This window comes from Malus sylvestris, chromosome 17, assembly GCF_916048215.2.
Source record: "Malus sylvestris chromosome 17, drMalSylv7.2, whole genome shotgun sequence".
NCBI classification, from domain to species: Eukaryota; Viridiplantae; Streptophyta; class Magnoliopsida; order Rosales; family Rosaceae; genus Malus; species Malus sylvestris.
This window is the reverse complement of record NC_062276.1, coordinates 24,490,180-24,514,205: the sequence shown is the minus strand read 5'-3', so window position 1 is coordinate 24,514,205 and position 24,026 is coordinate 24,490,180. Positions and strand designations below refer to the sequence as shown.

Below are 24,026 nucleotides of genomic sequence, written 5' to 3'. Positions count from 1 at the left end.
GTTAATTTTATAGAAATATCACTAGATATATCAATATCAATATCTACTGCTTTAGACAGAATTGATGGAAATTTTCTCAAATTGTGGAAATTTAAAATGATACTTTAGGGAATACATCACACCATAATACACGTCTTAATAAAAAATTAATAATTAAATACTATATATTATGTCAATCTTTTGGCTTTTTAGCCAAAATGATCCTTGAGATTTGTGTAACACATCACTTTAGTCCCTGAAATTGAAAATCAATAAAAATGGTCCCTGAGATTGTCCACCATCCATTATTATCCTTCCTTTGAAAACTCCGTTAACTGTCCCGGAACTCTTAGCCTGAAGTTTGGACAATTTTCAAAGCTTCGTAACTCAATCATCTCTTAATCAAATTTGATCCATAATATATCAAAATAAAGATAAGAAAGTGTAGAACAAGATTATGCCTATTTGGAAGCCCAATGGTTGCCAGAGATAGCCAGAAAATAGCCTGAAAGGTGACTAGTCCGCGGAAAAACTGGAAAACTCGTCATAAACTAGGTAAACTTTAAACGTTCATATCTTCTTCAATATTCAATGAAATCGAGTGATTCACAAAATGAAAATCATACTTCTCGATGAGACAAAGAGAATGGTATCTTTCTTGATGGCTAACTCACTGTTGTTTGGCTGAAAAACTGCTCGAAAATGGCTTGGTCTCAAGTTAGCCACTTTCGAGCCGTTTTCCGGCAAAACCACGACGAGTTAACCATCAAGAAAGGCACCATTTTCTTCATCTTGTCAAGAAGTATGATTTTTTTTCTTCGAATCACTCGATTTCATTGAGTATTGAAGAAATTATGAACGTTTAAAGTTTACCTAGTTTCTGGTAAGTTTTCCTGTTTTCCCGCGGACCATTCACCTTTCATGCTATTTTTCGGCCATCTCTGGCAACCATTGGGTTTCCAAATAGGTATAATCTTGTTCTACGCTTTCCTATCTTTAGTTTGATATATTATGAGTTAAATTTGGTTAAGAAACAATTGAGTTACGAAGCTTTAAAAATTGCCCAAACTTCCGGCCAAGAGCTCCGGGACACTTGACGGAGTTTTTAATGGAATGACCAAAATAATGGATGATGGACAATCTCAGGGACCATTTCTATTGATTTTCAATCTCAGGGACCAAAGTGATGTGTTATGCAAATCTCAGGGACCATTTTGGCTAAAAAGCCCAATCTTTTTCATAAATAAGAGACTCAAAGACTAGCGATGGGCAAATGAGTCCGAGACCTGCGATCGGGATAGGTTCATGCGGTTCAAGGCGTGTATAGGGTGAGTCCAAAAATTATAACAACAAAGCAGGATGAGGTGGGGTAGGTCCACACAATTAGCTAGGTTGGACAGGTAAAAAAATGTAAGGAAACAAGACTTCAGCCCGAACTGTTTCCACCATTGAAAATTTCGCCTGTGCATATGACCCATGAAACACAAATTGTAGCTTTAAAGCATAAATCTCAATTCCATAAAAATCCAAGTGCTAGATGAAAGTCTGGATTGGTCAGTGTGATAAGTGAAGAAATAGAGCAAGTGAAGAAATAGAGCAAGTGTCACAAGTGTATTGGTCAGTGTCAATGTCAACATAAAAACAGTTAGAACTGGTTATAATTAGTTGGTTGTCTGTGAAGCTTCTGTTAGACAAATTTGTTAGTTTGTTAGTATCAATAGGTAATGACTACTACATGAAAAGCAGTGAATGTATTTTCAATACCCAATTAATGAATCTAAACAGTCTTTCTTCTTCATATTTCCCTATCTTTCTTTGCTTCCATTTCCTTTTCTCTGATAATTTCTTAGCTCAGTATTAGTTGATTTTTGTATTGTTAGTATGGTATCGAGCCAGCGATTCTGTTGTGGTTTAAATATTTGATATTTTTTTGGGGCTTTCAGTGTTGTTTTATGCTGATTTGTTTTACAATATTCAAGATTCATCAATGGTGATTGGAGGTTTCTTAAATGGCAATTGGAGTTTCTGGTGCTTTCATTCCACTGGTTTCAATTTGTGCACTACAAAGTGATTTTGAGTTATTCTGGTGTGTTGAATTTGAAGAATCTTAGGTGATATAAGTTTTCTTGAATCTTTTAGTTTTTTCTTGAAGATTACTGTGAAATATGAAGTTTTCTAGTTCTGGGTTAGTTTCTGCGAGTAATTTGATATTAAGTAGCTAGAAGCTTGAAAAGCATGAAGCCATTAGAAGAAAGTTACGATTTGTAGGCATGAAGCCATTTGTGTTAAGGTTTGTAGGCACGAAGGCATCTTTCCCTTAAGATTTGTGGAAACGAAGCCATTTATATTAAATTATGTAATTATAGGTCTCTCTTGATTAGTTAAGTTTGATTGGATAAACATGGCATCTTCATCTGTGAGAATCGAAGGGTTATTAGGAATGCTTACTATAAAGTTGAATGACAAGAATTTCTTGAAATGAGTTTTTCAATTCAAGTCAGTTCTTAAAGATTATAAATATTTTGATCACTTTGATAGCACTGCTGTGTGTCCACCAAAGTTTGTGATTCATACTAAGCGTGGAGTAACTAATGAAATCAGTGACACATTTCTTGAATAAGAGGCAATAGATTGACATTGCTTAGTTTGCTTATTGCAACTTTGTTTGATAAATACATTAAACATGTTTTGGGGTGTAAAATTACACATGATGCTTGAGTTAGTTTACAAGGTAGGTATGCATATATATCCAAGGCAAGAGTGAGTGCTCTGAAAGTTGAGTTTCAGATTATGCAAAAAGGGAGTGATTCTATTAAGCAATACTTATCTAGGCTCAGGAATATTAAAGAACAGTTGATTGCAGCTGGTGAGTTTGTCTCATATAATGACTTTTTTGTTGCTGATTTATCCAGTTTACCAAGAGAGTACTCAATTATAAGAATTGTGATCCTCACAAGAGATACTTCTTTTTCTTTGAGAGAATTCAGGGAACAACTATTGTGTGCAAAAAGGAAAAATGATTCTATGGTAAATGGGCTGGCAAGTAACTTCTCTAGTTTGTATATGCAAGGTTCTATCAGTTCATCTTCATCTATTTCTGGTATACCACAAGAAGCTTCGAGTAATTCTAATCACATCTCATATTCGACTGGAGGTACAATTCCTAGGGTACCAAATAATGTTCTATGTTTTGGTGTACCATATCCTCAACAGAGTGCTGTTCAATTTCCAACACAAAACTTTTTCTCTAGTGCTTGAAGTGCTATTGGTTCTTCATTTCTTAACAAAATGCATTTCTTCAACAAAATGCATTTCAACCAATGTCTCTCTTAGTAAGGTCTTCCATATGTCAATAATCAGTTTGGTGATGCTCAGCAGCAAGTGCCATTTTAGCAACCAAAGTTTCAGCCACCTGCATCGTTATTTGCACCATATCAGTAATCAACACCATTTTTTTATGTTTCAAAAAGTTATGGTTTTATTGGACAAAATAATGCACCTAGACAATTCAATGATAATTCAAGCAATGAATCAAAACTGTATTATGGACCAAAGACAAATGGCAATGGGAATTACAAGTCATGTAGTGGTAGAGGTCAATCCTTTGGTAATAAGCAATCTGGTGGGAATTGGTAGTCATTGTCTGGAAATTCTGAAATTAGGACACATTGTTCCTGAGTGTCAATTTTGTTCCAAGAGAGGACACACTATACCAATTTGTTGGAAAGGATCAATTGCTTTTAGCTTTATTAGACAACTATGAAGTGTCATATTTGTGGAAAAAAAGAACATATTGCTCTAGATTGTTGCCATATGGATAATTTTCATATCAAGCACTTGCTCATTCTTTGAGTGCTATGCAACCTCAAGCACCTCAATCATTACAAGTTACTTAGTCATTTTTTTTTCCGATGAATTATGGATTGTAAACACATGAGCATCTCATCACCTGACAGCTGATGTGCAATCTCTACAAAATGTGACACCATATGAAGGCAAGGACAAAATAACAGTTAGTAATAGAGAATGTTTATCAATTGAGCACATTGGCTTTGCACAACTACAAACAATGCCACATTCCTTAATTTTAAGGAGTGTATTACATGTTCCTACAATTGCTGTTAGTCTTTTATCAGTAAAACAGTTATGTAAAGATAACTATTACTGGTTTATATGTGATTACACTAATTCTTATGTGTATGATAAGGTAACCAAAGTTGTAATCTACCAAGGAATAAGCAGTGATGGTGAGTTGTTTCGGATTCCAATGAAGATGCTTTCAAAGAGTTCAATTTCTTCAATAAAAAATTCAATGGAATTGCTTGGTCAAAAGGTGACCTCTACAATAGGAATCAAATGTGTTGTCATCCAAGCAATGATGTTTTATCTGTAATGCTAAAACAATCAGATATGGTTAGTTCTTGTGATGAAAAACAACACTTGTGTTCATTTTATATTGATGGCTAGGTTACAATTTGTAGATAGGAAAGAGTCGTGTATTTTTTTTCTTTTTAGAAAGTACACTCATATCTTTATGGTCCTTCACCTACGAAATCCATTGAGGATTACAAGTATAAAGTGAGCTTTGTTAATGAATTCACAAGATATGAATGGATTTTCCCTTTGATTAATAAACCAGAAGTTTTTTTATGTCTTTAAGAAATTCTAGTCTTGTTGTAAATTAGTTTGGTTACAATATTAAGTGTTTGCCAACATATGGTAGTGGGGAGTATACTAGTCATTGGTTTGATGAGTTTTTTTAAACACAATGGATTTGTACAAATGATTTCATGTCCATATACCTCTCAGCAAAATGGACTTGCTAAGAGAAACACAGACACATATTGGAGACAACAATAACATTGCTCACTCAATGGCGGAGCCATGAATTATTTGGTGGGTGGGCTAAACTAAAATTATTATTACGAGATCAAATGGTTTCATTTTTTTGTTACTTACATAAAGTTACACAATAACAAGCTTGAAATCAATAATTTAAAGTAAGAAATTTAACTCTGAATAAAGCAAGTTTCAATTAGATTTAACAAAGAAAACATTTAAAGTTGCAACTTATAATAAAAAGAAATAGACATCATCAATCTTGTCATAACAACCTAACAAATAAAAGGAAAAAAAAAATACCTATTCAAGTTGTGCCCTTCGATCCTTAATGGAATTGAAACCATTTGTTATTTTATCTGAATCAATCTTTTCGGCAAGCTTTTTTTCCATGTAGACAACCATTGAATATGCTAGAAATTCACTCTCCATCTTGTTGCGAAGTCTTATTTTAATAAGATTCATTGCTGAAAAAACTCGTTCAATAGTTGTTGTGGAAACAGGAAGAATCAAGACAAGTCGAATGAACCTATCAATCAAATAGTACCTTTCGTACTTCTTTGTTTTAACTGAATTTTTAAAGTGCAAACTCTTAAAATTCAAACAATAAACAAATAAAATTATCAAAATTTAAGAATAAGGTGATAAAAAACTTACCTATTGATGAGAAAAATCATTAAACTTTCTCAATTGTATGCTCGGTTTATATGAATTGCAGACGAAACTCTCTGAAAAGTGAAAAATCGGCCACTGTTGTACCCCTCCCCAAAAAGCCAAAATAATAAAGTATTAAAACCTAGGAAACTTAAAATAATAAAATATTAAAACTTACTTTTTAAAACTGGATGACTATTCCTAAGAAACCTAAACTAATCAAATATAAAAACCTATGGACTACTCCCTAGAAAACCTAGGAAACATGTGTCAGTAACTTTAACAGAGTAATTAATTTTTTACTGTTAACTAGAGACGTGTGGGTGTAATTTTAAATATAATATTATTAAATTTCGATATTGATTGAAGTAAACAATTTATTTAATATTTATTAACTCTTGCTTTTTCTAAACGTAGTTTTCAGAACTTTTACTTATTGGGTGGGGTATAACAATTAAAAACAATAAAATAGTTTAAATTATTAGTATTTTTAACCTCAAACAACTAAAACTCTCCCTATGCTATAGCCCACTGTAGCCTTGTTACTGCCTCCGCCGTTGTGCTCACTGCTGCACAATTACCTCAACAGTTGTGGTTTAATGTATGTGCTCATTCTGTGTTTCTTATAAACAAAATTCCTTGTAAATTTTTGAATATGAAGTCACCATATCATGTTTTATTTGGTTGTAATCCATCATTGCAAGGTTTAAAGGTATTTGGTACAGCTGTGTATCCATAATGAGAATAAATTGTAGCTAAGGGTATCTATGTGTTTTTTTATTGGATTTGTAGTGGGATATAAGGGAGTGATTTTTTTTTTCCATAGACAGTCTAGAAAGTTTATCATTTCCAGATATTTAATATTTGATGAAACAATGTTTCCATACAAGAATGTGGATTTTACAAGGGCTCAGGTATCTGTCAATACGCAAATGTCTAGTTCATTAGTTTGTGAATGAGAACCATGACAACATTGACTACACTTCTTCAAGTTCTTCAAATGGTTTTGATATTGAGTTTTTTTGTAGTAATAGATTCTACTGGTACATATGAGGTATCTGCATCAGTTGAATCCACTTATACTCTAGCATTTGAAAAAACTCACTTACATCATTTTCCTCTACGTACAGCTTCAATGTTAGTTATCCTAGACCCTGCACAACTGGAGGTAATTTTTCCCTTTGATACCTCTATATTACAATCACAAAGACATAATAAATGCCAACACCTAAAATACAAACCAGATTACAAACTGGTACTTTATCAAGGAGAAATTATGCCACCTTCTAGCAACATTGCCAAAATTGGAGACTTTGAAGCTTGATGATTAAAAGTCTAGCTATTGTGGGTTTTCTTTTCTTGCACATATCAGTGAGATAGCTGAACCATCACCTTTTAGAAGTTCAGCAATAAATACCAATTGGCAAAGTACAATGCAAGAAGAGTTTGATGCACTGAAAAGCCAAGGCACATGAATTTTGGTTCTTCCACCAACTCACAGAGCCATTATTGGAAGCAAATAGGTGTATAAGTTTAAGAAGAATCCTGATGGTCCAACTTGAAGGTATAAGGCTTGATTAGTTGCTTAGGGGTAAACTCAAGAACTTGGGTTAGACTATTTTGAGACATTTAGTCCAGTTGTTAGGCATGCAATAATCAGGTGATGGTTTCACTTGTAGCTCATCATAAGTGGGAATTGAGACAACTTGACATAAAAAATGCTTTCTTGCAAGGTGAATTGGAAGATGAGGTATCCATGAAGCAACCTTAAGGGTTTATAGATTCTACACTTCCAAACTATGTTTGCAAATTAGTAAAGTTAGTGTATTGTTTGAAGTAGGCACCAAAAGCTTGCAATGCAAAGTTCACAGGGTATTTGCCTGCAATGGGGTTTCAAATGTCACATTCTGATACCACTTTATTTGTTAAACATGATGGAGAAGATGTGATAACTCTATTGTTATATGTAGATGATATTATATTGACATGATCTAATTCTGTTAAGGTGCAAACAGTTATTCAAGAACTCAGTGAAATGTTTGAGTTAAAAGACATAGGAAAGTTGTCATATTTTCTAGGGTTGCAAATACAGTATAAAGAGAAGGATGATATCTTCATAAATCAGTCTAAGCATGCAAAAGACTTGATACACAAAGCTAGGATGGATTCTTGCAAACCAACTACAACTCCATGTAAGCCACATACTCAGTTGTTAACAGCTAAGGGTACAATGTTATCTGATCCTAATAAATACAAGAGCTTAGTTGGTGTTTTACAATATTTAACCTTTACTAGGCCTCATCTGTCATATACTGTAAATGTAGCATGTCAATAGACAAATCTCTATACATGCATTTTAATTTTGCTCAAAGGGTAATAAGGTTTGTCCAAGGAACAATGCAATGTGGTTTGACATACTCAGCATCATCAGATACATCAATTAATACATACTCAAACTCTGATTGGGCAGTTGATCCCAATACCAGAAGGTCAATCATAAGATTTGTGGTTTATATATGACTTAATCTTATCTCGTGTCAGTCAAAGAAGCAGACATCAGTATCAAGAAGCTCTAATGAGGCAGAATACAAAGCTCTAGCACATTGTGTTGTAGACATGGTCTGGATAAAACTTATATTGAAGAATCTACATCAATTCATTGCTAAACCACCATTGTTACATTGTGATAACCTTTCTTCTTTAGCACTATGTTCAAAATTCAAATACAGTGTTTCACACTAGAATCAAACATTTGGATACAGATTTTCAAGCTATGCATTCTCACCAAAGCATTACAAGGACCAACATTTGTCAAATAATGCAGCAATCTCAAGCTTGGCCAGTGTACATGTCAACATAAAAAACAGTTAAAATTGGTTAGAATTAGTTGGTTGTCTGTTAAGCTTCTATTAGACAAATATGTTAGTTTGTTAGTGTCAATGTGCAACGGCTACTTCATATAAAGCAGTGAATGTATTTTCATTATTCAATCCATTAATCTAGACAATCTTTCTTCTTTACATTTCCCTTTCTTTCTTTGCTTCCATTTCCTTTTCTCTGATCATTTCTTAGCTCAGTATTAGTTGATTTTTGTAATGTTAATATGATATCGTCGTCCATTTCTAGGGTTTCGACAATGAAGAAGAAGTCTCGGAAGTTGAGGGTTTGCTAGACAAATCGCAAATCACCTAACCAATTCAAGCTATGCACATAATCTTTTTTTTTTTTTTTTCCTTCTTGGATGGTTTGCTAGAGAGAGAATCTTTATTATATCTTCTTAGATTGTCCCGCTCTGCACCTAATCTTTTCCTTTATTATTTCTTAAAAGAAAAGAGACTCTGGATTTGTAAAAACCGGCCTATTTCAAACGGGCTGCAGAGTTAGGTTTGGTTTCATTTTTAAAATAACAAAACCTGCTCCACTTCGCCTCTTTTCATTTACAAACGGGTCCGGTCTCCAATTTTGGGTCCGGCTTGGCCCATGCCACCCCTATCAAGGAGTCCTTATCCCACTATTTTTTTTTTCTTTTGTTGAATCTTATCCTGGTAATGTACAATTCAAACAATATTTAAATAATACATAACTTATTAATTCAAACAAGAACTGTTAGAATAAATTTGGCAATTCTTTATAAAACGCTTGAGTCTGTAATGTCTTAGAATAGTGCATGTTTTAATTGTAATTATTTTACTCTAAGTTTTTCTCCTGCTTTTGATCACAAAAATAACAAGTGTTTTAGAGTATCAACTTAAGTAAGTTCGTCATGCACATGCATTACACGTAGTTTTGGTTCAAATACATTTGATTTTGGCTGCATACGAACTGATTGGCGTGGTTATTTTTGTTTGGACTTAAACAACAGCTCATTTAGTTAATGTGGCTAATTTGTAGATATTGTTAGCTAAATAGGTTTTATATATTTAGAGAGAATTTGGTGTCTACCACATGTGTGAGAAAAACGTGCTATATTTTGCAATCAGTTTGCCATTCAATCTCATCCCATGTCATCTCAATCATGTAGAGTTTTATGTCACGTTTAAGAGTCCTACTGCAGTTTATATATAGATGTGATTACAGTAGGATTTTCCGGCTGATGCCGCTTGCTATTCATTTACGGATCTAGGTTATAATGGGGCTGCCTATTCGTTTTGAAAGGAAAAGAAAAAAAGGATACTGCCTTTTTGTCTATGTTTTGAAAGAAAGAAAGAAAGAAATGGCTGCTGTCATGCATTTCAAAAGAATCAAAAGGGCTACGGCTATTTGTGCTTTGGGGAAGAAAAAAAAGAGTTGCTGCTGCCAGTTCGTTTATGGAAGAACTAAAAAAGGGCTGCTGCGTTTTTGAGTGCTTGTAATGAACATATAATCTTATTTAAGTCCTTAAGTTTAAATGCCTCTATTTTAAACACTGTTACACGTCACATATAACATTTCAAAAGCCCCCTCCCATAACATTATTTATATAACTTAATCAGCTAAAAGACCAAACCAGCTGCATAACTTTTCTGGAAGGCATTTCATCAAACACGTACTTTACGAACACTAAACTTCACATCGTCAATGACGGGCCCTTTGCCTTTGGACTGGTACGGCACCTTGAGGGTGTCCTTGCCGGCAAACTGCTCGACGATGAGGGAGCGTTCGCAGGCGTTGTTGGAGTCGCCTACAGAGAATGTAAGGGCGTAGAGCTTGCCGGGCTTGGTGAAGACGACTTGGGCCAATGCGCTTTCTTTGCCTGCCACAAGCTCGATGGCTCTACGGCCTTCGGGGACGAAGAAGTGCTTGGAGTCGATGTATTTAACGGCCTTGAGAGACTCGATCATCCAGCCTGGGAGTGGGCTGTGGTCGTCTTCTATGTGGAGTGGGATGAGGACTCCCCATGATGTGTTGGGCAACACATAGGGCCCTTCTTCAAAGTTTCCATTTTTCAACAAGTTGGCTAGAAAAATAATAAAAATGATAAGTAACTTTTTCTGGTATAAAAAATGACAACATTAAATGTTTGTAATATATATGTATAGGTCATATCGTTGTTATGTGTCATATCACATTCACGTACATTTTACTTGGGTTACAAGTCTATCTCGAAATGAAGATAATCGATAATGCATGTATTAATGTAGCTTTATAAAAAATGTATAATATAGTGGCAATGAAATTTTTCTTAAATTAATTTGGATATGATTTTTAAAAATAATAATTTAGTTCTGATAAGTTATGTTACTAAATTATCACTTGGACGATATATTTGACGCTATGAATGATTCATATTAACAATTTTCTGAGGTGAAGTACCCATGTGAAATTCACTCATGTCATATAAGAGAGTAGGAAAAAGAAAATTTGGGTTTTATGGCAAATTAATTAATTTGAAATGTGTTTTATTGGTTGGCTAAAAATGTATGGTTTTTTAATGTAAAAAATCAACTCATCAATTACCAAAAGAAAAAGAAAAAAAAAACCCTCAACTTTTTACCTCTAGTACGTGTAGGAGGATCCAAGAGCTTCAAAGCAACAGAATCAATAAGTGGGCCACAAGCAGGATCTTCCTCCACCCGAGGGTTGTGGAACACCAGCTCAGTGTCATCAAAATCTGCATTAAAACCCCATGCATACGAATCCCATCCATTGCTGCTATATACTGTCTGGATTGGCATTATTCCCCAGTCTCTTTCTTCAAGGTTGGGATTGATGGATACGTTCAGCTTCCCCTCCTGCCCGCACGTCCGAGCGACGCTGAACGTGGTGGAGTAAAAGCCGCCTTTCGTGACCTTCAACCTCTGCTTGATCAAGGCCTGGTTGCCGAGCTTCACAGCGAAGCCGCCCTCAGGGACGACAAGCAGCATGTCACCTTGTTTTTGACCTGATTTTATGTACTCGACCAAGCCTGAAATTTCCCAGTTAGGAATTGCATGAGGGTTCGTCACTACTGTGCCTTTGAGTTCTGATTGCTTTGGATCGTACTCGAAGTTGCCGTTGGGTAATAAGCCTGAGAAATGAATAGGGTTATTATCAATAGGGACACTTTGGATACGGTCCCTAACTATTAATATTATTTGATTGAAACCTTGTATGTTTTTAGTTTTTTATCAAAGCCCCTGATATTAATGTAATAATGTAAGTTACTATAGTTTTTAAATTAAAAATCAAAAATTGAAATTTGTGTTTGTTTATATTAATGAGATTTTAAATAAAACCCATAATTTGTGGGGTTAAAAATAATAAAATATAAAGTATACTCTCTATTATATTGTGTGTGTATATATATACATATACATATATATATATATATATATATATATATATATATATATATAGAGGTACATTCATCAAAATTAACAAAAAAAAAATTCATTGTAACAAAACAAAACATGGGTACATTCTTCAAAACCACCTGGAAAAAAAAAATATTAGGCTTAGTAATTTTTTCGATTAAATTTGACATGGATATATTCTAAAAAATCTACGAAAAAGAATGTACCCATATAAGTTTAAAATGGATTAAAAATTTTTGAATGGATTTTATATTGAAAAATTGGGTTCATTTTATATTAAAAAATGGTACATTTTACAACAAATTGGTACATTTAAGATTAAAAAAAATTGAAAATTATATGAATGGGTACATTTAAGGTTAAAAAATTGAGAATCTTTTTATTAAAAAAAAAAAAAAAAAAAAAAACTAATGGGTACAAACTTATTCTAATTTATTTATTTTTATTTTGGAAATGTTTGAATTGAAAATTAATTAGGAGTTTAATAGAGGTGTGAGTATTAAAACCCGAAATCAATTACAAATTTATATTTTAAAAAATTATGGACTTCAATTAAAATTTGAAAACTAATAACATATCAGTCAATGAACAATAATAACTAGGGACTGGATACTAATTTTTCTTTGTCACTAACATATACGTTCATTCACTCAAACAAAATGTGACCGCTAACTGACAATATTTGATTTGTTCCCATATACCACATAATATAAAGGCAAAAACTCTGAACAAAATTAAACGACTTTGAAGTAATAGTACGTTATATCAAGTAATTATCAGAAAAGTACATATTTTATGAAATAATATGAAAAGAAAAGAACACCGAAAGCTAAAGTTAATAAGTTTTAATAGCATGAAAGATTGTATTTGCCTTTGTTACTAAATAATATTAAATCATATTATTGATGCCACGGGAGGATCACATGTTATATGTCGAAAGATCATGTGATGTGATGAGAATAGACTCTGAGCTATATAGTATGGCTTATATAAATCTTTCTAACTTGAGTTAAATGACAAATATTGTTACTGTGATAAGGTTAATCATATAATTGTTGCTTGTTTTCTAGCTTCCCAATAAATAAAAAATTAATGGTGATATGTGAACATGGGTGATGTGCCAATTGTTAAGGGTAGTAATCCAATGGTAGTAAAAGATGACACTTGTCTAAAGATAGAGAAGGTTGTTAGAAGGTAGTTAGAGTTAGATACATTGTGACTTAGGCAGTAAGATTTGTACAAGGTAGTATATAACCTTGAGGCTGTAAGATTGTATTACATATAGAAAAATATCAGTTGAAGAATATTCTCTCTCTCTCTCTCTCTCTCTCTCTTTCTTCTTCTTCTTTGAACAATACTGTGAACTTCTTCCTGTAATCACAGCTTAGTTAACATGGAATCGTCGCCAGTATAGCTATCTCAGCAAGTATGGCTCACAGACTTAGGTGTAACAAATCACATGACTGCAGACTTGAATAATCTGTCATTGGCAACTCCTTTCCCATCATCATAAATGATTTAAACTGCAAGTGGTGAAGGTTTGCAAGTGTCTTATGGAGGATTTTCCATATTGCATACTTCATTCCATAATCTAAAATTGAATTCAGTTCTCAATCTACCTAAGATATCTCAGAATTTACTTTTTGTGCATAAAATTTGCCTTGACAATAATTGTTGGCTAATCTTTGATGCTTGGTGTTTTTGGATTTAGGACAAAGCCACATTGAAAATATTGTTCAAAGGCCTCTGCAATAATGGATTGTATCTCATTCCCATCAAACCACCCTCTCATACCACAAAGGCTTTCTTAGTTGCTGCATATCTTGGAAAACAAGTAATTTCTAGTCTATGGCGCCATAGATTAGGTCATCCTTCAAATAATGTTGTTTCTCTTATACTTAAGAAGTCCAATATCACTAGTGTTTATACCATATTTAGGGCCTCGCATTTAGATCTCGTACAAATACTCGAGGGACTTAAATGTAAGTATGTGATAAAGGAATGGGCAAATATGTAATAAGTGAGGAGTCCTTATTTTATAAAAGGACCCCTCACCCTCACAATTAGGAGAGGCCAATGCCTAAGGCTCCTCACCCCCTCTCAAAGCTCTCTTTCCCTTAGATAAATACATATCAGTGTGGACGTAGCCCAAACCTTGGGGTGAACCACGTACATCTTGTGTTATTTACATTTCATGCAGATTCACGATCGGATTTACATTTTTCCAAGACCTTCGATTTTGTTCATCAACATTTGGCGCTGTCTGTGGGAAACGATACGAAAAGTTGTGTCGGTTCTCTTTCATTTTTTTCACCTCCGCCGTGAATCTGCAAAACTTAATCGACTAGCTACTGCTTCCACCATCCCAAGCTCCTAACACCCTTTATTTATTCCGACCTACAGATCTACCATTTCTCAGCAAAATCCAACTGTTTGGTTTTGTTGTGAAGATAAAAGATACTAGATATGAAGGCCTTCTCTTCCTCAATTTTATCTACATTTCCCACCTAAAAGATATCAATCTCTCCTGCCATAACATCCCCCAAGCTCAGCAGTATTTTTGTAGTCAGAATCCTCAAAAATCCCACAAGCCAGATCTTCTTCCAATGGCCACTCTCTCCGTTTTCTCGCCTCCCTCCTGGCCTGACCCAAACTCTGTCGCCGTACGCCAAAACACCGCGCCCTGGTCCTCGGCCTCTCTCTCCGAGATAGAACCGACAACAGAGTCGCTCTTCCACGTCCACACAAACCTGTTCGACGCCCCCGACCTTAAGTTGGTCCCACACGTGAGCCATCAGAGCCCTCGTTTTCTGAATAATCGACTTGTACCTCCAGCTTCGCGTCCTTGAATAATCGAAGCCCTCGTTTTCTGGCCATCGCGTCACCTCCATCGTTGGCGTCTGCAAAAGGCGTGTTGGATTTTTTGGCGAAGAGCGTGGCAGGGTCCACGGCAGAACTTCTATGCAGGCTCAAGAGAGGGAACGTGGTGGACCTCAGCCAGATTATGGGGAAAGGCTTCAACATTGATCAGATCGAATCGGAGTCGCAGATTCCTGGATGAGGGTTTTTAATCCAAGTTTGGGGGTTGTTGCAGATTGTGATGATCTGGTGTTCTCACTCCCATGGTTGCGATCGCCATTCTCAAAAAAGGAGGTGCGACCTCTAATGATGGCGACTATGAGTTGAGGTTCTGTGCAGTTGAGAATGGTAGAGAGAGAAGTGGACACGGATTTATGACGGCGAATTCTTGAGACTTCGAGAAATGAAACGGCTATACTGTGAACAACACCTGCATTCATCAATAAATGTACGGATTGGGTATAGGGAGCATTGTTGGAACTACGGGGTCGGCCCGTACAAGGAAGAGCACATGAGCGAGAAAGACGCTGTTAGGGTGCTGAAGGCATTGTTAAAAACAAAATCCTAGCAATCCTGGTAGCAATCACACCGCTTGTAATCACAGATCCGGTCTACACCTTAGGGAATATGGGTTTGTACTTTCAGAGATGGTGGTCAAAGATGAGTGGACTAGAGCAATGATGAGTCTGAAGGATTTAATCGACCATCCACATGGATGGTTTTTGTCGACCAGAAGATACCCATACTTTCATCATGCATATTCCCTTTCTTTAGAGAAAAGCAAGAAAAGCAGGTGGATGGTGTCAAGGCTGTTGAGGCAACTGTCACGTTTTACAGGAGAACATGCAAGAAAGGGAAAAGAGAAAGCAAAAGCAAAAGCAAAAGCAGAAAGCAAAAGAAGATAAAAAGAAGCAGACATAATTGCGGTGGTGATGGCACGTAGAAAAAAGATTTATGGGCGTGACCTATTGAGCAGAGAGTCGGATTTATTTTTTAATGATGTAATTTATTTTTTGTATCTTTCGGAGATATCTGTATAAACCCCATCAGAGGGTAAAAAAAAAAAAAAAAAAAAAATGGCAAAGCCCAAAATAAATGGGCTAGAATGTTGTATGGAGGGCGAAGACCCATGAGCCCAAAATAGCTCTAACCAGGTGATCAAAAGTGCACCCAGTACTCCACAATTATTCGGCAACCTGCCGCTATTACCACCAACTAGGTGATCAAAAGTACGCCCAGTACTTCAAAATTATTCGGCAACCTGCCGCTATTACGACCAACCAGGTGATCAAAAGTACGCCTAGTACTTCATATTATACATGAGCATTACTCATGTCAATCATACATAAACATTCATGAACATCACTCATATCAATCATACATAAACATTCATGAGCGTTACTCATGTCAACATTCATGAGCATCACTCATGTCAACATCCATGAGCATCACTCATGTCAATCAAACATTCATGAGCATCACTCATGTCAGTCAGCTTTAAAAGCTTCATTTACAAAAGCTCTAGCTTCAAAAGCTTCATTTACAAAGCTCTAGCTCCAAAAGCTTCATTTACAAAAGCTCTAGCTTCAAAAGCTTCATTTACAAAAGCTCTAGCTTCAAAAGCTTTATTTACAAAGCTCTAGCTTCAAAAGCTTCATTTACAGAGCTCTAACTTCAAAGCTTCACTTGCAAAGCTTCACCTACAAAGCTTCAGTGCAGGGTATACAAATACCGCATCTGAACAACCGCCATTTCGGCCCATACATGGATTCACTTTGAAGTCTTCAGCCAACAGACTCTATTGACCGAAGACTTGAGGGACTACATTATGTACCATATATTGGGCCTCAACTAGGCCTCATGAAAAATACTTGGGGGACTTAGCCCATTATTTATGTATTAAAGAGCGAGCCCTTATTTTATAAAAGAGACTCCCTCACTTTCATTAGAGAGCACTCATGAAAAATACTTGGGGGACTTAGCCCATCACTTATGTATTGAGGAGTGAGCCCTTATTCTATAAAAGGGACTCCCTTACTATCATTAGAGAGCAACGCCGCCAGCTGAGCAACCGTCTCACCACGAGCATCACTTCTAACCCATCACTTATGTATTGAGGAGCGAGCCCTTATTCTATAAAAGAGACTCCCTCACCACCATTAGAGAGCATCACCGCCTACTGAGCAACCGCATCGCCGCGAGCATCAACTTTAGCCCATCATTTATGTATTGAGGAACGAGCCCTTATTTTATAAAAGGGACTCCCTCACCATCATTAGAAAGCATCAACTCTAGCCCATCATTCATGTATTGAGGAGCGAGCCCTTATTCTATAAAAGGGACTCCCTCACCTTCAAACGCCGCAAGCCGAGCTAACCAAGGCAACATAAGCCACGAGCCGAGCAGCCAAATAGCGTGTGCTACTTCTAATTAAGCGTCATTTCAGATTGAGCACTGCCTCATATCAAGCATCAGTTCAAGACAGCATTTAGTTACTTCGGCCCATACATGGACTGAATTTCAAGTCTCCAGCGAAAAGACTCTCCTGACTGAAGACTTGGGGGACTACTGTTTATACCATATTTAGGGCCTCGCATTTAGATCTCGTACAAATACTCGAGGGACTTAAATGTAAGTATGTGATAAAGGAAGGGGCAAATATGTAACAAGTGAGGAGTCCTTATTCTATAAAATGACCCATCACCATCACAATTAGGGGAGGCCAATGCCTAAGGCTCCTCACCCCCTCTCAAAGCTCTCACTCTCAGAGTTCTCTCTCCCTCAGATAAATAAATATTAGTGTGGACATAGCCCAAACCTTGGGGTGAACCACGTACATCTTGTGTTATTTACATTTCATGCAGATTCACGGTCGGATTTATGTTGTTCCAAGACCTCCGATTTTTTGCATCAATAACTAGTGTTGCTGATTCCACACTTACACTGTGTTCCAATTGTATTGAGGGAAAAATTAGCAAGTTACCCTTTACCTCAGCCACATGTAAACTTGTTAACCCTTTTGATATTGTTCGCAGTGATGTATGGGGTCCAGCTCCATGTCTCTCTATAGATGGCTTTAAGTACTATGTTACTTTCATGAATCAATGTACTCGATTTTGTTGGATTTTTCCACTTGTCAATAAAGCTGATGTTTGTTCTACATTTGCTACATTCTATCAGTTTATTCTTAATCATTTCTCAGTTTCCATAAAAACACTTCAAAGTGATGGAAGGGAGAATTTGTAGGGAAACAATTACAAACCTTCCTTGCTACTAAGGGTATTAGTCACCAACTATCTTATCCATATACCCCAGAGCAAAATGGGTTGGCTGAACAGAAACATCGACATATTATTGAAACCACAATCACTCTCCTCCAAACATCTCATTTATCTGCACCATTTTGGTCATTTGCTTGTCAAACATCAGTGTATCTTATTAATCGAATGTCATCACAAAGATTGAACCAGAAGTCACCATTTGAGATACTTTACAATTCTCTCCTTGATATTAGCCATCTAAAAGTCTTTGGTTGTTCTTGTTACCCACTGTTAAGGCCTTTTAATACCACTAAGTTGCAACCTCGAACAACAAAGTGTCTTTTCTGGGGTATGCATCAAAGTACAAAGGGTACTTATGTTATGATGTCACTAAGAAGAAAATCTATATTTCTTGACATGTTTTGTTTGATGAATCTGAATTCCCCTATTCAGTTCTAGTCTCAAAACAATTATCTGGCCTTTAACATCATATGTGCCAAAACCAGTTTTTCAATCACCAATCACTACCCTTGATAATGTGTTAGTTTCACCAAGATCTCTAGCTTCACAAAATGTCCCTTCTTCTAATACTAACTTATCATTATCATTACCATCATCCCTATTATCCATAAACACTACTTCATCACCTTCAATACAATCCATTAATGCAAGAGCACATGTTTCAACTCCTCAACTCCTTGTGGTTCCTGAGGTCCAATATGAGAATCTTTAAGTAGTTCTCTCAATTCATCCATTAAATTTGCATCTGATGCAAACTAGATCAAAGAGTGGCATTTTCAAAAAGAAGGCATTACTTACTACAATTCATGAGCATGGATGAGTGGAATTGGCTGCTGTTGAACCTGCAACATACAAATCAACATTAAAGTGTAAAGTATGGGTTGATGCAATGAAAGAAGAATTAGATCCACTCAATACTCAATCTACATGGAGTTTAGTTTCTCTTCCAGCACAGAAAAATCTTGTTGGTTACAAATAGGTTTCCAAAATTAAGAAGAATGCCGATGGTTCTATAGGGAGGTATAAGGCTCAATTGGTCGCAAAGGGGTTTAACCAAGAGTAAAGCATAGACTATGGAGCGACTTTTAGTCCAGTTGTTAAACCAACAATTGTGAGACTTGTGCTGGCAATGGCAACTCATTTTGGTTGGAATTTGAGACAACTTGATGTAAAGAATGCCTTTTTACGTGTTATATTGCAGGAAGATGTGTATATGGCTCAACCTCTGGGCTTCATTAATTCTCAACATCCTAAGTATGTCTGCAAGCTTCATAAGTCTTTATATGGCTTAAAACAAGCCTCTAGAGCCTGGAATGATAAGTTCACAAGCTTTCTACCTTCACTTGGATTTAATACAACTTATGTCGATTTATCTTTATTTGTGAATAAGAGTGGTTCATCTGTTGTGATATTGCTTTTTTATGTAGATAATGCTCCAACAATGATTGATGATGTGATATCTGCCTTGACAAGAGAGTTTGATATCAAAGATTTGAGACCTCTTCATTTCTTTCTAGGAATTCAGGTTATTTTTCAAACTCATGGTCTATTCCTTTCTCAGGCAAAGTATGTTAGGGACCTACTTACAAAGACTGAAATGTTAGACTCTAAGGCTTGTGCAACACCGTGTTTACCTTATAATACTTTAGTTCTTGATGATGGAAAGACGTATAACAATCCAGCTGTTTACAGAAGTGTGGTTGGTGTTTTACAGTACCTAACATTCACTTGGCCAGATATAGCATTTGCAGTGTGCCAAGTTTGTCAATTCATGCAGAATCTTATGGAGTCTTACTTCAGTGCAGTCAAAAGGATTCTCATATACCTTAAGGGAACTATGAACTTGGGGATTAGCTATATTCGAGAAGGTTTGGAAGTTCATTCAGATACTGTAAGGGCATTTTCTAATGCAGATTAGGCTGGAAACCCTGATGATATGCGCTCTACTACTGGATTTGTTGTGTTCTTAGGATCCAACCCCATTTCTTGGTCATTTGAGAAGCAACAAACAGTGTCACGATCCTCCATCGAGGCAGAATATAGAGATCTTGCTGCAACTGCTGCTGAATTGGATTGGATCAAACAACTATTGAATTTCTTGCATATTAATATTCCTACTGCCCCAATGTTGTTTTGTGATAACATGTCAGCCATTGCTCTAACTCTTAATCCAGTTCTACACCAACGAACAAAACACATTGAAGTTGATATTCACTTTGTTCGCGAAAAAGTTGTCAAGAAGCAGCTGCAAGTTCAATTTGTATCATCCATTGAGCAATATGCAGATATCTTGACCAAGGGTTTATCTACTCCACTTTTTCAAATTCACTATCACAATCTCAGTCTTGGTTTCACTACTCCTGAGCTTGAGGGGGGGGATGTTAAGGTGGTAATCCAATGGTAGTAAAAGATGACACTTGTCAAAAGATAGATAATATTGTTAGAAGGTAGTCAGAGTTAGTTACATTGTGACTTAGGCAGTAAGATTTGTACAAGGTAGTATATAACCTTGAGGCTGTAAGATTGTATTACATATAGAAAAATATCAGTTAAAGAATATTCTCTAAGATTGTATTACATATATAAAAATATCAGTTAAAGAATACTCTCTCTCTCTCTCTCTCTCTCTCTCTCTCTCTCTCTCTCTCTCTCTCTCTCTCTCTCTCTCTCTTCTTCTTCTTCTTGAACAATACTGTGAACTTCTTCCTGTAATCACAGCTTGGTTAACACCAATGTCATCGTCTATAATAAATCTATTGCCATTAAATCAAATTTCGTACATATATATTTAGATTAGTCGTTCACGGACAATAACTTTAGTAATTTTATAAATTTAGTATGTACTAGTAAAAAGAACTCAAACATAAGACATTGATCACAAGAGTAAATGTTTTAAATCAATTGAATTGCATGCAAATTCCTTGTACATATGAAAGGTTATCTGCAAATGAAATGTTATGCAAACGATGAGGCACATATGACTAGTGCACATGTGACACCACTAAAAAAATATTTGGTAGTCACATGATAATGATATGGTTAATGTTCAACAATTGATCAAAGGTGGCCACCACATATGTGATGTGGGAGTTGATCAATAATTTTTTCAGCTATATGACAATATTTAATGTACCAACTTATGTTCTAGCATACTGAAAATCTCTCTTATTGCATAAGGACTAAACTAGAAGCAGATGGAAATCACTTAAAAACAAGACTTCAATATTTATGACAACCTCCTACCTAGGAGCTGTAAGAAAGTATGAACTTGAAAGGCTACATATTAATATTGTTAGGTATTTGAGCATAGTGAGCATATGGATAATTCCTATTGGTTTTAATTTTTTATCTCGTAACATGCCATTCCAATCTTAAGGAATTTGAAATCAAGTTAAAGTCTTCTACTGCAGTCTATTTATAGATGCATTAGGTTAGGGTTTCTGGCGGCTGCCGTATTACAACATATATATGCATTGAAAGCAGCCATTTATTTGGAGAGCATGCGTTCGAGTTTTAGAAGTGATCATCATATCATATCATATCATAATTCTTGTTTTGGTTGTTGCAGCATGCATTAGATCAGGGGTTGTTTTGACTGCCGCTTATGCATGAGTGAGGTTTTAGTAAGATACACATGCACCGAGAAGAGTTCAGTGAGAAAAATAGCATGGACGCTGTTGTGAATGTTTCATAGATGGTGTAGTCACTTCATGTTGTGTGAGCATATATGATTATATATTTGGTTCTTGTCGCATAGCTAGTCTAATACACACAAAGGGCATTACAATTTAATCTTTACTTCAGCGTGCTAGTGTGAGAAAAACAGTTTCAGCCGTGTGATTTTAAAAGACAAAATTCAGTTTTTCTTCACTATTTTTATTCGGGCTTTAAGCGAAATCAATTATGAAAATGTGCCTTGTGATTTTCGTAATTGGTTGATTTTCAAAAATCATTCCATCATACATACATTCTGCATGATTGAGTTAGTATCTTGCAAAGTTCGAGGAGACAGTGATTGACGGCTGCGTTAGTGTCGTGCCACTTCCACTCGAAGGCTGAAGAGAGATCGAGTAGCAAAGCGCGGAGACAAAACTGCCTACTAGTATGTGTGTCTAGTTGATGAGTTTTGTAAGTCTTTATGTACTTATTTCTCTTAGTGTTTGTCCTGGCTTGGGAGCCCGAGGATTTTCCCAGTGGTGGGTTTTGCCTCGTTAAATCCTACATCATGTGTGCACATTTTATTTATCTTTATAATTGCATATGTGTAGGATAGTTTATATGTGATGTGAATGTGGATTTAATTTGAAAACTGAAAATTAAATTGAAAATTGAATTGGATTTTTAAATTGGAACCTATTCACCCCCTCTAGGTTAAACTAGTACCCATCCTAGAACTTTCATAGAAAGAGATAAAAACAGCATAAATAGCAGAGAAGAGATTACCATCTGTGACAAATGATAAGGTGGCGTGGAAATTAGCTGCACATAGCAGAACCAGCAGCACTGTGAGTTTGTTATTCATCGTGGCTCTCGGGTTCTTTGTGCGTGACAGATAAAAGGGTTGGAAGGAATTTGTGTTGATATCGCAGGGAGTGAGCAGCGGTTTATATACTGCTGGCCGCCATGAATAAGCCTCTTGAGTTTGTAGTAAACCACATGAATGCCATTATTGGAAAACATGCATATATTACGAAACTCTTGCTTAATTTGGTCCAGAAAAACCATTGCCCAGGCAAATCTTCACCAAAAAAACGTCACACCGGCAGACACAAACAAAGTATTCTTAATTATCTCTCTCTATTATTACTATACGATATATAATTGTTTGTAATTGATTGGCTGAGATTAGGTTAAAAGGAACAAACTTGTATTCTTCAGTTAGGAATGAACTCATTTCTTGCAAATAACATATATTTACTTTAGAAATTTCATAATCGGAACTTTTCAAAATTTTACTTTATTCAGAGATCATTTTTACGAAAAATTATTTGAATCAAACATTGTTTAATCATCCAAATGTATCAAATAAATGAACGATTCATCATTAATATGATATGTGTTACCTACTCGAATGATAAATTGAATAACAAGCTAGGATTAGAATTCGAGTTTTGATATCTCTGAATGCAATAAAAAAAACTTTAACAGTTTTCGTTTCTTTTTTTTTTCTTTTCATTTTTTACCCTTGATTTTTTATAGAATTCGAGCTTTGATACCTCTGAATGCAATAAAAAAAAAAAAAACTTTAACATTGTTTCTGTTTCTCTTTTTTTTTTCTTTTTTTACCCTTAATTTTTTTTATAGAAATGGCTCTTGGCAAAGGAAAATTTCCAAATCCACCCCCCTAAAAATCAACTTTGATAGTCAAGGTCGATTTGTCTGCCTCGACTAGCGGAGCCACACCAAAGGTTATGATGGGCTGTAGTGTAGGTGGAATTTGTGGTAATATGTATATATTTTATGTATAGCCTAATATAATAGATAGAAAAAGTGTAAAAGAATTATTTTTTAATGAAACTAGCACAATAAGTATTTAGCACAACTAAAAATTTAAAAATTACCATCAAAATTAGTGATGTCATTTTGTTTAAGATTAAAGATAGAAAATTACTAGTTTTTCTTTTAAGCCCCTTTCAAACATCTTATTTGAAAACATAGAAAATTATAATTTATTTTTGGACTAGTACATTGTTATGGTGACACACCTCCGACCCGGAATGTCCATTAGGACTCCAAATCGAGTTGTGTTGGCCGACACCTGGAAAGTGACGAAACCATAAAGTATAGTGGTGTGGAAAATGTGAATAAATTTAAACCTAAAAGTACCTTAAAGACAAGAGTGCGTTGTTAGCGGGAATGAACCCATTTCACACCACGAATCATCGTTGATACGAACTTTCAGCAGCTAAAACCTGGAGGGCGCAAAACAAGGGTGAGTGGGCCTGAAAATAAAGTTTTTAATAAAAACCTTTCGAAAACGTTATAACCCCTCACCGTAAAACCCGTATAATAATACATACGTATATAGAAATCATGCTCGAGAATAGTGAAAACCAAGTATATGCCATGTCAAGTATCTCAGCAATGAAATAAGTAAGCCAAGTGAAATAAATCAATGTAAAATGATATGTCAGCCGGAGTC

General features: G+C 35.5%; 1 protein-coding gene across 2 annotated transcripts in view; it reads right to left on the bottom strand.

The window, feature by feature from the left end:
• The window catches only part of LOC126612438 (uncharacterized), a 72,683-nt gene that overhangs the window by 24,305 nt on the left and 24,352 nt on the right, over nucleotides 1-24,026 (bottom strand). The window contains exon 1 of one of the 2 annotated variants that reach the window (XM_050280841.1): nucleotides 22,328-22,410. The exons of the other annotated variant lie outside the window; for it this stretch is intronic. Coding sequence (XP_050136798.1) covers nucleotides 22,328-22,406 — 79 coding nt within the window. The 5' untranslated portion in view covers nucleotides 22,407-22,410. Of the gene's footprint in view, nucleotides 1-22,327; nucleotides 22,411-24,026 lie in introns of those variants that run through there. 2 annotated transcript variants of the gene reach the window in all.